The sequence below is a fragment of the Trachypithecus francoisi genome, unplaced genomic scaffold, assembly GCF_009764315.1.
Source record: "Trachypithecus francoisi isolate TF-2019V2 unplaced genomic scaffold, Tfra_2.0 Lachesis_group0, whole genome shotgun sequence".
Taxonomy (NCBI): domain Eukaryota; kingdom Metazoa; phylum Chordata; class Mammalia; order Primates; family Cercopithecidae; genus Trachypithecus; species Trachypithecus francoisi.
In genome coordinates, this window is record NW_022681453.1 from 59,014,025 (window position 1) to 59,028,991 (window position 14,967).

Below are 14,967 nucleotides of genomic sequence, written 5' to 3' on the forward strand. Positions count from 1 at the left end.
CAGGTGAGGAAGCCAAAATCCAGGGAGTTTAAACTGTAGCTCAGGGAAGGTAGCAAAGCCAAGGAATAGCAGTCTCAGCACCCAACCTGTGCTCTCCGGTAGCTGTTCGTCCTCCACAGCAGCTTAGAGGCAGGGCCACATCTGGTTGCCCTGTGCACACAACCCCAACGTGGCACAGAGTGAGTGCTTACCAGGTTCAAGTAAAGCATAGACCACTGTCACTTTGTCTTAATGACATAGAAAAGTTTCTGAGATATGTTAAATACTTTTTGAATAGTGTTTTTAAATTTTTGGTTTCTTATCCACTCATCTGTGCACTGATTTTAAAAAAAAAAAAAAACCACTTTTTGTTGTAGTATAACATACCTAAGTTTAAAATTCATCAGTTTATAACACAATGAATTATCACAGAGAAAACATTTCCATGTACTCACCACCCAGGTTAAGAACAGAATAGAAATTTCCTGCATCCCAGAAGCTCTCCTCATGCCCCTCTCCCAATCATTACCTGCACCCTCTTCCTTAAAGGTGACCTCTACCCCAACCCCTTACACCATGGATTGAATTTGTTATTGTTGTTTATTCTTTTTTTTAAGACAGAGTCTCGCTCTCTTGCCAGGCTGGAGTGCAGTGGTGCAATCTCAGCTCACTGCAACCTCCGCCTCCCGGGTTTAAGCGATTCTCCTGCCTCAGCCTCCGGAGCACCTGGGACTACAGGTGCGTGCCACCACGCCCAGATAATTTTTGTATTTTTAGTAGAGGCAGAGTTTCACCATGTTGACCAGGATGGTCTCGATCTCTTGACTTCATGTGATCCACCTGCCTCAGCCTCCCAAAGTGCTGTGACTACTGATGTGAGCCACCACACCCAGCCTATTCATTCTTAAAAAAAAAAGAAAAAAAGTAGCCAGCTGTGGTGGAGTGTACCTGTAGTCCCAGCTACTCAGGAGACCGAGATGGGAGGATCGCTTGAGCCCAGGAGTTCCAGGCTGCACTGAGCTGTGATTGTGCCACTTCAGCCTGGGTGACAGAGCAAGACCCTGTCTCTAAAAAAAAAAAAAAAGAAAAAATCACAGCTCTATTAAGATATAATTCATATACCATACAATTCTTTGTTTTTTTGTTTTTTTGAGATAGGTTGTCATTCTGTCACCCAGGCTGGAGTGAAGTTGCACAATCATAGCTCACTGCAGCTTCGACTCTCCGGGCTCAAGTGAGTCTACCACCTCAGCCTCCTAAGCAGCTGAGACCACAGACACACGCCATCAAACCCAGCTAGTTTTTAAAATTGTTTACTAGAGACCAAATTTCACTATGTTGCCCAGGCTAGCAGTTCACCTATTTAAAGTGTACAGTTCTGTGGCTTTTAGTATATTTACAATATTGTGCAGCCATCACTAATACCTAATTCCAGAACATCTTCATTACCCTGTCAAAAAAAACCCCACACTCCTTAGCTGTCACCCCCCAGCCCTAGGCAACTGCTAATTTGCTTTCTATTTTTGTATTTGTTCTGGACATTTCATATAAATTGAATCATATATGGTCTTTTGTGACTGGCTTCTTTTACCTAGCGTAATGTCTTTAAGGCTTATCCATGTTGTAGCATGTACCAGTACTTCATTATTGCCAAATAATATGCCATTGTATGGATACACCACATTTTATCTATTCATCATTTAATGGACTTGGGTGTTTTCACTTTTTGGCTATTAGGAATAATGCTATGAACATTGTGTACCAGTTTTTCTGTGAACACGTTTTCATTACGTGTGTGTGTGTGTGTACACACCTAAAAGTGGAATTGCTGGTCAAATAGTAACTATTTTCAAACTTTTGAGGAACTGCCAGAGTGTTTTTCCAAGTGACTGCACCATTTTATGTTCCCACCAGCTGTATGTGAAGGATCTGGTTTCTCCTCAACCTTGCTAACATTTGTTATCCTGCATCTTTTTTATTGTAGCCATCCCTAGTGGGTGTGAAGTGGTATCTCATTGTGGTTTTGATTTGTATTTCCAGTGATGTTGAATATTTTTTCAAGTGCTTAGTGGCCGTTTTGTATATCTTCTTTGGAGAAATGTCTGTTCAACCCCTTTGATAATTTGTAATTGGTTTTTGTCTTCTTCTCATTGAGTTATAAGGGTTCTTCATATGTATTCTGAATACAAGTCCCTTATCAAATATATGATTTGAGAATTATTTTCTCCCATTCTATCCATTTTCTTTTTCACTTTCTTAATTGTCTTGAAGCACAAAACCCATTTTATGTATTTTGTTGTTGTTGCTTTTGTTTCAAGTGTAATATATTAAGAAACCATTGCCTAATCCAAGGTCATGAGGATTTGCACCTATGTTTTTTTAATTTTTATATATGATATGAGGTTGGATTTAATATTATATTTTAAAATAAAATATAAAGAATTTTCTGTTTGAGAGACACATTAGCACATTGTATTATGTGTACCAAAGACACTTATGTAGTGTTTATAACTTAGGTGTAGAAAAATTTTCAGAAGGTTTATGAAGTATCACTTACCATTTGCTGAAGGTAACTAATGTTTAACTTATTATTCATTAACTTTCACACCAGTGCCATAAAGTAGTAACAGTATGTCCATGTTGAATTTGAGGAAATTTTGAAGTTTCACATATTCGCTATTAGAAGATTTATTTATATATTTATTTATTTTTTGAGACAGAGTCTCGCTCTGTCCCCCAGGCTGGAGTGCAGTGGCGTGATCTCAGCTTGCTGCAAGCTCTGCCTCCCAGGTTCACACCATTCTCCTGCCTCAGCCTCCCGAGTAGCTGGGACTACAGGCGCCTGCCACCACGCCCAGCTAATTTTTTGTATTTTTAGTAGAGATGGGGTTTCACCATGTTAGCCAGGATGGTCTCTATCTCCTGACCTCGTGATCTGCCCTCCTCGGCCTCCCAAAGTGATGGGATTACAGGCGTGAGCCACCGCGCCTGGTTAGGGGTTTAAATGACTTGTTTAAGGTGATAGTACAAGTTTCAAAGTCCAGGTCTGTCAGATTCCATAGCCTGTGGTTACTCCAATAATGCTGATGACTTTAAAACTTCTTGCAAGTAAAGTAAGGACGTGAGCCAAAATTTGGCCTATTATTCTGCCAGTGAAGAATTCTCAATGTAGTCACAAACCAAATGTGAACCATATAATGATATTTCTGTTAGTGCCGGAGTGCCTATAGGAAGGAAGATAGTCCCATAAGATTATAACTGCATTTTGACTGTACCTTTTCTATGTTTAGATACGCAGATACTTACCATTGTGTTACAGTTGGCTATAGTATTCACCACAGTCACATGCTGTACAAGTTTGTAGCCCAGGGGCAATAGGCCATACCGCATAGCCTAGATGTGTAGTAGGTTATGCCATCTAGGTTTGTGTAAGTACACGCTATCGTGTTCACACGATGAAATGACCTAATGACACATTTCTCAGAACATATTCCTGTCTTGGCCGGGCGCGGTGGCTCAAGCCTGTAATCCCAGCACTTTGGGAGGCCGAGACGGGCGGATCACGAGGTCAGGAGATCGAGACCATCTGGCTAACACAGTGAAACCCCGTCTCTACTAAAAATACAAAAAACTAGCCGGGCGAGATGGCGGCGCCTGTAGTCCCAGCTACTTGGAGGCTGAGGCAGGAGAATGGCGTGAACCCGGGAGGCGGAGCTTGCAGTGAGCTGAGATCCGGTCACTGCACTCCAGCCCGGGCGACAGAGCGAGACTCCGCCTCAAAAAAAAAAAAAAAAAAAAAAAAAAAAAAAAAAAAAGAACATATCCTGTCTTTAAGCAACACGTAAATGTATCTGAAACTGTCAGAATTAACTTGCAAACTGATAGACTCAACCAAAAATTTAAATGTTCATTGTTAAAGGATTCAATGAATATACTCTGATAAAGTGGCCAGCCTTTTCTTTTCAGTTACAAATAAACAGAGCCAGCCATTATATGTACATGATCCTGGGAGACATACCTTGCAGGATCTGAGCCTCACCATACCTCCTATAAAATGGTTGTGCTTGTCCTGCCTATTTCTTAGTGAAGAGAGAGCTAATCCATATTTTTTAAGCTAAAAGTCACTGTAAAAATGTGGGATTCTGTTGACTTCATTGTAGTGAATTTGTTGTTGTTAAAATGTATGCTTATGAAAGAAAAAAATTTAATAGCCCAGTAATGAATTAATTGATAATTTTATCAAATTGAGATAGTAATTCACATACCATAAAATTCATTTTTTAAAAATGGACAGCTTAGTTGGTTTTAGTACATTCACAAGCGTATACAACCATCACCACTGTCTAAATCCAGAATATTTTCATCATGCCCCCACTAAAAAACCCACATCTCTTAACAATTATTCTTGCTATTCCCATTCCCCTATCACCTGGGCAACCACTGATCTACTTTCTGTCTCCATGGATTTGCCCATTCTGGACATTTTAAATAAATATAATCATGCAATATATGGTGGTCTTTTGTGGCTGATTCTTCCATGTTGTAGCATGTATCAGCACTTCATTCCTTTTTATTGCCAAATAATATTCCATTACATGGATATACCATGTTTTATTTATCCATTCGTCATTTGAGAGATATTTGAGTTGTTTCTACTTTTTACCTGTTATCACTAATGCTGCTGTGAACATTTGTATACAAGCTTTTGTGTATACATATGTTTTTCTTTGTCTTGAGTGTATACCTAGGAGTGAAATTATGGTTCCCATGGCAACTCTGTGTTTAACTTTGAGGAACAGCCAGACTGTTTTCCAAAGTAACTGTACCATTCTACATTACTACCAGCAGTGTATGAAGGTTCCCATCTCCACATTTTCACCAATACTTGTTATTGTCTATCTTTTACATTGTAGCCAACCTAGTGGATATGAAGTGGTATCTCATCGTGGTCTTGATTTGCATTTCCCTAACAACTAATGACCTTTAAACATCTTTTCCTGTGCTTATTGGCCATTTGTATATCTTCTAGGAGAAATGTCTTAAGTCTTTGCCCATTTTTAAATTGGGATTTTTGTCTTTTTGTTATTAAGTTGTAATGATACATGATTTGCACTTTTTCCCCCCCATTTTATAGGTGGTCTTTTCACTTTCTCAATGGTGTCTTTTGAAACACAAAACTCATTAGTTTGGGTTCAGGTATGCTGGCTCACACCTGTAATCCCAACACTTTGGGAGGCCAAGGAGGAAGGATCACTTTAACCAGGAGTTGGAGACAAGCCTGGGCAACATAGGGAGACATCATCTCTGCAAAAAAATTTAAAATTAGGTGGTGCACACCCATAGTCCCAGCTACTTGGGGGCGTGAGGTGGGTAGATCACTTGAGTCTGGAAGGTTGAGGCTGCAGTGAACCAAGATCATGCCCCTGCATTCTGGCCTGGGCATCCAGGAGTGAGTCCCTGTATCAAAAAAAAAAAATTTTTTTTACGGCCGGGCACGGTGGCTCACGCCTGTAATCCCAGCACTTTGGGAGGCCGAGGCGGGTGGATCACCTGAGGTCGGGAGTTGGAGACCAGCCTGACCAAAATGAAGAAACTCCGACTCTACTAAGGATACAAAATTATCCGGGCATGGTGGCTCATGCCTTTAATCTCAGCTACTTGGGAGGCTGAGGCAGGAGAATCACTTGAACCCAGGAGGCAGAGGTTGCAGTGAGCTGAGATTGCACCATTGCACTCCAGCCTGGGCAACAAGAGTGAAACTCCGTCTCAGAAACAAAACAACAAAATAAATTAGCCGGGCATGGTGGCACACATCTGTCATCCTAGCTACTCAGGAAGCTGAGTTGAGAGGATTGCTTGGGCCCAGGAGGATGAGGCTGCAGTGAGCCATAATTGTGCTACTGCACTCCAGCACAGGTGACAGAGTAAGAGATCTTGTCCCAAAAAAAAAAAGTTTCTAGTTTTGATGATTATTTTCTAATTTTTCTTGTGCTACTTTCGCTTTTGGTGTCATCTAAGAATCACCTAATTCAAGTTCACAAAAATTTACACCTGTGTTTTCTGAGAGTTTTATAGTTTTAACTCTTACATGTAGATCTTTGATCCATTTTGATTTTTTTTTTTTGTAATAGTGCAAGGTAGGTGTCCAGATTTGTTCCCCTGCGTTTGATTTCCACTTGTCCCGTCACCATTTGTCAAAGACTGTTCTTTGCCTATTGAATTATTGTGGCACCTTTCTCAAATTTGAACATACACGTGAGAGTTTATTTCTGCGTTCTCTGTTATATTCCTTTGGTCTGTATGTCTTGTCTTTTTACCAGTACTGCAATTTTTTTATAAGTTACAAGGAGTTTATAATTTCATATATTTACAGTACAAAGTGATGTTATGATCTATGAGTACAATGTGTAAAAATGCAAGCTCATTAACATATCCATCACCTTAAATACTTATTTTTGCCATGAGAACATTTGAAATTTACTCTTAGCAATTTTGAAATGTACACTAGCCTTTTATTAACTATATTCGCCATGCTGTGCAATAGATCTAAAAAAAATAAAAGTATTCCTCCTGTCTGAGATTTTGTACCTTTTGACCTTTCATCTCCTCATTCCCCCTGCCCCTCAGCCTCTGTAACTACCATTTTACTCTGGTTTTATGAGTTTGATTCTTTTAGATTCTGCATTTAGGTGAGAACATGTGGTATTTGTCTTTCTGTGCCTGGCCTATTTCAGTTACCATAATGTTCTCCAATTCCATCCGTGTTGTCAGAAATGACCGAATTTCCTTCTTTTTAAAGGCTGAATAGTATTCCATTGTGTGTTTATACCACATTTTCTTTATTCATTCATCTATTGATGGACATATTGGTTGATTATGTAACTTGGCTATTGCAGACAGTGCTGCAAAGAACATGGGAATGCAGACATCTCTTCGACAAACTGATTTCAAATCTTTTGGGTAAATACCCAGAAGTGTTATAGCTGGATTCCACACAGTTTTAACTACTGTAGCTTTGGAAATAAGTTTTGAAATAAGGAAGTGTGAGTCCTCCAACTTCATTCTTTTCCAAGATTGTTTTGAATATTCTAGGTCACATTCATTCCCATATTAATTTTAGGATCATTTTGTCAATTTATGCAAAAAAGCACCTGAAATTTTGATAGGGATTACATTGAATCTGTATATCAATTTGGGGAATATCACCATCTTAACAATATTAAGTTTTACAATCCATGAACACAAATGTCTCTCTGTTTATTTAGGGTTTTTGTTTTTGTTTCTGTTTTTTACGGAATCTTGCTCTTTCGCCCAGGCTGGAGTGCAGTGGCGCAGTGTCAGCTCACTGCAAGCTCTGCCTCCCAGGTTCACACCATTCTCCTGCCTCAGCCTCCCTAGTAGCTGGGGATATAGGCGCCCACCACCTCGCCCAACTAATTTTTTGTATTTTTGGTAGAGACAGGGTTTCACTGTGTTAGCCAGGATGGTCTCGATCTCCTGACCTCGTGAGCCACCGTGCCCGGCCTATTTAGGTGTTTTAAATTTCTCATAGCAATATTTTATAGTTTTCAGTATTCAAATCTTGCATTTCTTTTGTGAAATTTATTTTATTTCTAAATATATTATCCTTTTTGATGCGTGGTCAGTGGGATTGCTTCCTTAATTTCATTTTCAGATTGCTCATTGCTAATATATAAAAATACAATTGATTATTGTGTTTTTGTTTTGGGGGGTTTTTCCTTTTTCTTTTTTTTTCTTTTTTCTTTTCTTCTGGAGACAGAGTTTCAGTCTTGTCGCCCAGGCTGGAGTGCAGTGGCGCGATCTTGGCTCACTGCAACCACTGCCTCCCGGGTTCAAGCAATTCTCCTGTCTCAGCCTTCCTAGTAGCTGGGATTATAGGCATATGCTACCATGCCTGGCTAATTTTGTATTTTTAGTAGAGACAGGGTTTTACCATGTTGGTCAGGCTGGTCTCTAACTCCTGACCTCAAGTGATCCTCCCGCCTCAGCCTCCCAAAGTGCTGGGATTTTAGGTGTGAGCCGCCACAGCCAGCCACAATACACTTTCTATCAAGAAAAAATATATCTGTCCACTTCAAATATCCAGGTGACCACCTAGCACCTGAACCTTGCCTTTGGTATAAGTATTGACTAAATTTCAGACCCTGTGGTCCTGACAGGCTTTTCCCAGCTCCATCCCATTGGGGCTGAGAAATTACCAGAACCCTTTTTTATAAGTACTAATCCCAGTAGTTTTTAGTGTAATGTCGGTTTTGTTTGTCATCCCCTGCTGTGTTGTGAGAGCCTTTCTTGGGAAACCATCATATTAAAGGAATGTTTTACAGGTGGCTTTGGAGACAGGGATAACATTCAAAGATCATCTTTAAAATGTTATTTTGGTAGGTTTTTACTTTATTAAAGTGTGCAGAGCAGAATTGCAAATTCCTTTGGTTTCTTCTTGCATTTCCAACATTAGGAACAGCTGTTTTAAGATTGTATTTTCCTGGGGGACACCCTATAGCAACATCTCATTGATTCCTTTGTCATCCTTCTGGGTCCAACCTCAGAACCATACAAGTTTATCACTCCAGGCCACAGTGAAAGCAAGAGGCATGGTCTTCAGGCCACCTCTGAGCATCATTCTGAACCCCCTTATGATCCAGCCCACTTCTCGCCCACAGGTAACACGTACACAGACCTCTCGGCCGGAATCTCCAGGGATGACCAGCCCCTCCCCACGCATCCAGATAATCTCCACCGACTCTGCTGTAGCCTCACCTCAGCGCATTCAGGTACCTGCACCAGTCCCACTTCGTTCCACCTATCTGCCAAAGGCAACTCTGCCTTTCCTGAACTCTTTCCAAAAACAAACCTTCCTAAGGGTTTCACTAAGGAGTTGTGCCTTTTAGGCATCAAATACAATACAACTTCATCGATTCTTTAAAAAAAAATAAAAAATGCTTACATTTATTTAACCAACTTACATGTAAAGCAAAAGCCTGAACCGTTGTTTCAAACTATTGAGATGAAGTACCATTTTATTACTTATTTGCTTCCAAATTGAGAGGCCGCATATCTTAGTACTGTGATTGAGAGCAAGGGCCCCTACTTGAAGTCAAATCCAGTGCCCCACTTAGCTTTTTTGACCTTGGTCAATTAACATTTTAATGCCTCACTTTCTTCATTTGGAAAATACACATAATAGTAGTTATTTGCCTCACGAAGTTATTATGAAGAATCAAAGGGATATTGCTTATAAAGTGCTTAGAATGGTGCCTGACACATAATAATGTTCAATATGTACTAATTATATAATAACTATTATTATTAATATTGTTATTAACTAATCGATATTCACTTATGGGAAGTTGTCTTCCCTAGGGCTCTGAACCTGCCTCTGGCCCATTGAGTGTTTTCACCTCTTTGAACAAAGAGAAGGTAGGTGTATCACGCTTGTAGGCAAAAAGCTGGGAGGAAGGGATAATATATTGATGACAAAGATTTATTGTTATCTCAACAAGCTGAATCAAAAAGCCAGTTTTAACTGTTGATTTCTCTGTTTTTCTCCTTGCAATTTTATCAGTTTTTTTGCCTCACTTTGATGCTCTGTTGTTAGTTGCATATGTGTTTTATATTGTTATGTCTTTTGGAGAATTAACCGCTTTCTTGCTTGCTTTCTTGGTTGCTTGCTTTCTTTTTATTTATTTTTGAGACAGGGTCTTGCTGTATTGCCCAGGCTGGTCTTGAACTCCTGACCTCAAGTGATACTCCTGCCTCAGCTGAGTATTTTGTGCTGGGATTACAGGCTTGAGTCACCATGCCCAGCCACCCCTTTCTTATTATGTACCACTTCCCTTTATCTTTATTTTCCTTGTTCTGAAGTCTGCTTTGTCTGAAATTACTGTAGTTGCTCCAGCTTTCTTTTTATTAGTGTTGGTTGCTAGCATGGTATAACTTTCTCTATGTTTGGACACTTTTTTTTTTTTTTTTTGAGACAGGGTCTTGCTCTGTCACCCAGGCTGGAGTGCAATGGTGTGAACACAGCTCACTGCAGCCTCTACCTCACAGGCTCAAGCCATCCTCTCATCTACGCCTCCCAAGTAGTTGGGGCTACAGGCGCATACCACCATGCCTGGATACACACACACACACACACGATTTGTTTTGTTTTGTTTTTTTTAATAGAGATGGGATCTCACCATGTTGCCAAGGCAGGTCTCAAACTTCTGAGCTCAAGCAATCCGCCTGCCTCAGCCTCCCAAAGTGCTGGGACTACAGGTGTGAGCCACCATGCCTGGCCAACTTTTTTTTTTTTTTTTTTTTTTTTTTTGCCACGGAGTCTGGCTCAGTCTGGCTCTGTCGCCCAGGCTGGAGTGCAGTGGCGCGATCTCGGCTCACTGCAAGCTCCACCTCCTGGGTTCACGCCATTCTCCTGTCCCAGCCTCCTGAGTAGCTGGGACTACAGGCGCCCGCCACCATGCCCGGCTAATTTTTTGTATGTTTAGTAGAGACGTGGTTTCACCGTGGTCTCGATCTCCTGACCTTGTGATCTGCCCGCCTCAGCCTCCCAAAGTGCTGGGATTACAGGCGTGAGCCACCGCACCCGGCCTTTTTTTTTTTTTTTTTTAGGAGAGTCTTGCTCTGTTGCCCAGGCTGGAGTGCATTTACTATTCATAGACAGGATTGTAGGGCACTACAACTTCAAACTCCTGAGCCCAAGCTATCCTTCTGCCTCAGCCTCTCAAGTAGTTGGGACTACAGATGTGCACCGCTATCAGCTACTCCATCACTTTATTTTGCATCTGTCTGTGTCTTTATATATAAAGTGGGTCTCCTGTAGGCAATATGTATTGGGGTCTTGATTTTTTCCCATTTTTTTCCTACTTCCTGTATAATTTCATAAGAGTCTTGTTTTTTTACCCAGCTGACAATCTGTCTTTTCATTGTGAATGTGGATCAATTCATAAAGTGATTGTTGATATATTTGGATTAATATCTTCCATTTAGGCTGGGTATGGTGGCTCACACTTGTAATCCCAGCACTTATGGAGGCTGAAGAAGGCTTATCACTTGAGCCCAAGAGTTCGAGACCAGCCTGAGCAACAAAGTGAGATTGTATCTCTACAAAAAAAAACTAAAAAATTAGCCAGACATGGTGATGCATTCCTGTAGTCCCAGCTACTTGGGAAGCTTTGGTGGGAGGGTTGCTTGAGCCCCAGAGGTTGAGGCTGCAGTGAGCTGTGATCGTGCCACTGCACTCCAGCCTGGGCCACAGAGCAAGACCCTGTCTCAAAAAACTAAAATAATAATTCAGAACTATTCATATGAGCTAAGATTTATACTTAAGTAAAAGATTTATTTACCTTTTCGCAAAGGTCAGGATTTATTTACCTTTTTGCAAACCTTTTTTAAAGCAGGTTCCTTCTACCCTTTTTATTTTTAGTTAATAATCTTTGCTATTATCTTTTGGTATGCTCTAATATATGATCTGTCTTATAAACTTTATATATATTCTATATGTAAATTCTATATTTGTTATAGGAAATTGTATATATGTAGGTATGTGAGTGGATGGGTGTTATGTGTATATAAATAGTATGGGAAATCCGAAGAGCTGGTTTTGGGTCGGGGGACAAACCCTTGAAGGGATTCTCATTGTACTCAGAAAGAAATCCAGACTCGCAGCAGGGCCGTCCCACCTCCCTCTTTAGGTGCCTGGGCCATGCTGGTTGTCCATGGGCCTGATAGCAGTTCCTAGGAGTTTTTTCCTCTCAGGGCTTTCCATATGCCAGAACATTTCTCTTTGCTGGAACGCTAAACATTTATCTGGCTGCTGTCTCCTCAGCCTTAAATCTTTTTTTTTTTTTTTAATAAAGGCGTTTCGCTCTTGTCACCCAGGCTGGAGTACAGTGGCACAGTGTTGGCTCACTGCAACTTCTGCCTCTCAGGTTCAAGCGATTCTTCTGCCTTAGCCTCCCAAGTAGCTGGGATTATAGACATACGCCACCACGCCCAGCTAATCTTGTATTTTTAATAGAGACAGAGTTTCACCATGTTGACCAGGCTGGTCTTGAACTCCTGACCTCAGGTGATCCTCCCGCCTTGGCCTCCCAAAGTACTGGGATTACAGGCACTAGCTACTGTGCCACCCAGCCCAAATCTTGTCTTAAATGTCACCTTGTCAGAGGTTTTCCCTGACCTCTCTCTCTGTTTTTTTTTTTTTTTGAGGTGGAGTCTCGCTGTGTCACCCAGGCTGGAGTGTAGTGGCGTGATCTTGGCTCACTGCAACCTCCATCTCCCGGGTTCACGCCATTCTCCTGCCTCAGCCTCCCGAGTAGCTGGGACTACAGGTGCTTGCCACCACGCCTGGCTAATTTTTTGTATTTTTAGTAGAGACGGATTTTCACTGTGTTAGACAGGATGGTCTCAATCTCCTGACTTTGTGATCTGCCCGCCTTGGCCTCCCAGAGTGCTGGGATTACAGGATTGAGCCACCGCACCCAGCCCCCTGACCTCTCTTTCTAAAGTTAAGTACTTTTGTTATTCAGGGTTACCCCAACCTGGTCTTTTCTTTCATAACATGTATCATAAATTGAAATTGTTTACTGACTGGTTTGTTTCCTTGTGTATTGCCAGTCTCTTCGACTGAACTAAAAGTTTCATGAGGTCAGGAGCCATCTTCATATGCCACTGTCTAACACACTGTCTGACAGAGGAGACCCTCAGTAAATATTTGAGAAATGAATGAAAGAATGAGTAAGCCATGGTAAAAAGTCTTGACTTTTTCATCAGGAGCGATTTGATAAGATGAAAGGGATAAGACAAGACTGAGTGAGGAAAGGAGTATGTGAGAGCTTAGAGGGAAGAAATACTTTAGCAAGGTCCTGGCATGTTCTGGGCAGTGTACCAAGCAGTTTCACACACATCATATCGTTTCACTTTCCTAGTCATCCTTTTTCATAGATACATAAATGGAGCTCAAGGGCTTGTGTAACTGCTCCAAGTTGACACAGCTGGAAAGTAGTAGAGTAAGCATTCATATTCATGTCTGTAGCTACCAAGCCCTGTCTCCCGTGTTTACAGTGAAAGAGGTGGCAAGGTGAGGATAGGGATGAACTGGAGAGGCTACCTCATCTAAAGGGGTAGCCAACCCACACCCATCTCCAGCCACCTGGCACCATGGGGAGAACTTGAGCCTAGGATGACCTGAGCTTCCAGTTTGTCAAGAGAACTACAAATTTGATTTTGATTATGGGAAATACTCAATTTTTAGATGTTAGCAAAGTTTTTTAAAAAAATATTTAGGGGGCTGAGTGCAGTGGCTCACACCTGTAATCCCAGCACTTTGGAGGCTGATGTAGGTGGATCGTTTGAGCTCAGGAGTTCAAGACCAGCCTGGGCAACATAATGAGACGTCATCTCTACAAAAAATACAAAAATTATCCAAGCGTGGTGGCACGAGTCTGTAGTTCCAGTTACTTGGGAGACTGAGATGGGAGGATCACTTGAGGCTGAGAGGTGGAGGTTGTAAAGAGCCAACATCATGCTACTGCACTCCAGCCTGGGTGACAGAGCAAGACCTGGTCTCAAGAAAAAAATTTAAAAGAAATAATTTTGGGTAGTCAAACAAAAGTTATCCAGTGGCTGGTTTTTGCCTGCAGCCCATTCATTGGCAGGCTCTTCTTTGCGACAGAGATGTTGAGCTGGCTGGAAGAGAGTGGGTAACATGGGGGAGAATGGTGGTGTATAAGATCATTTCAAGGTCCTTTGGGATTAGAACTAGAGAGGACCTTAACTAGAGAGGACCTTAGCTTAGTAGAGTAAAGTCAGTTGTGCTATAATGTGACACGCATTCCTGAAAATTCCCACACTTGCCAAATTGTGCAATGAAAACCACAGGACTGATGGGAAAAAAATGAGATTAGTGACACAATACTCAAAAACTTTGTCAGCAACATATTAAAAAACAGATAGTGAATCTAATAAAACCTGCAAGTCGTTAAATACATAGTGACTATAATAAATATGGTACTTGATCAGGCGTGGTGGCTCATGCCTGTAATCCCAGCACTTTGGGAGGCCGAGATGGACAGATCACCTGAGGTCGGGAGTTTGAGACCAGCCTGACCAACATGGAAAAACCCCATCTCTACTAAAAATACAAAAAAATTAGCTGGGCATGGTACCGTGTGTCTGTAATCCCAGCTTCTCTGGAGGCTGAGGCGGGAGAATCGCTTGAACCTGGGAGGCAGAGGTTACCGTGAGCTGAGATCGATCGTGCCATTGCACTCCAGCCTGGGCAACAAGAGTGAAATTCCATCTCAAAAATAAATAAATACGGCACTTTACCTTGAAAAAGTCCTGTAGTTTCTTTGTGGAGGTAGGTGTAGGGAGGATTGCGTCTCATGAGTTACTGTGAGTGGTGGACATGAGGTGACCTGAAATCACCAGATGGATTGAATGTGACTCATACCATGTGCACTGAGTATCCCTGCATGGATAACTTCAGCTCAGTGTCGTTTTCTGTTAACCTATTTACTTAGTGTTATTCATGGAAGAAACCACACATAAACACAAAATTTGCATTATATGCTAATTATTTACTAACATATCAATCATGTTCAAACAAATTCACCTTTTCACAACAAGCATTAGAGCAGCTCTGACTAGGTAGGCTATTGAGGGCCCTAAAAATCACAGAAAATAGCCCTTATCTTCTTTTTTTTTTTTTTTTTTTGAGACGGAGTCTCGCTCTGTCGCCCAGGCTGGAGTGCAGTGGCCAGATCTCAGCTCACTGCAAGCTCCGCCTCCTGGGTTTACGCCATTCTCCCGCCTCAGCCTCCCAAGTAGCTGGGACTACAGGCGCCCGCCACCTCGCCCGGCTGATTTTTTGTATTTTTTTTTTAGTAGAGACGAGGTTTCACCATGTTCGCCAGGATGGTCTCGATCTCCTGACCTCGTGATCCGCCCGTCTCGGCCTCCCAAAGT

The 14,967-nt window shown here is 41.6% G+C and overlaps 1 protein-coding gene across 11 annotated transcripts in view; it reads left to right on the forward strand.

The window, feature by feature from the left end:
- The window catches only part of NR2C2 (nuclear receptor subfamily 2 group C member 2), a 97,487-nt gene that overhangs the window by 48,735 nt on the left and 33,785 nt on the right, over positions 1-14,967 (forward strand). For 8 of the 11 annotated variants that reach the window (XR_004437041.1, XM_033210815.1, XM_033210809.1 and 5 more), the window contains 2 exons: positions 8,661-8,771; positions 9,361-9,417. Coding sequence is in view for 9 of the 11 variants with exons in the window: in XM_033210809.1 (XP_033066700.1) it covers positions 8,661-8,771; positions 9,361-9,417 (168 nt within the window). In the remaining 2 variants the exon portion in view is untranslated. The remainder of the gene's footprint in view (positions 1-8,660; positions 8,772-9,360; positions 9,418-14,967) is intronic. The other 3 variants (XR_004437042.1, XM_033210817.1, XM_033210814.1) reach the window with 1 other exon arrangement.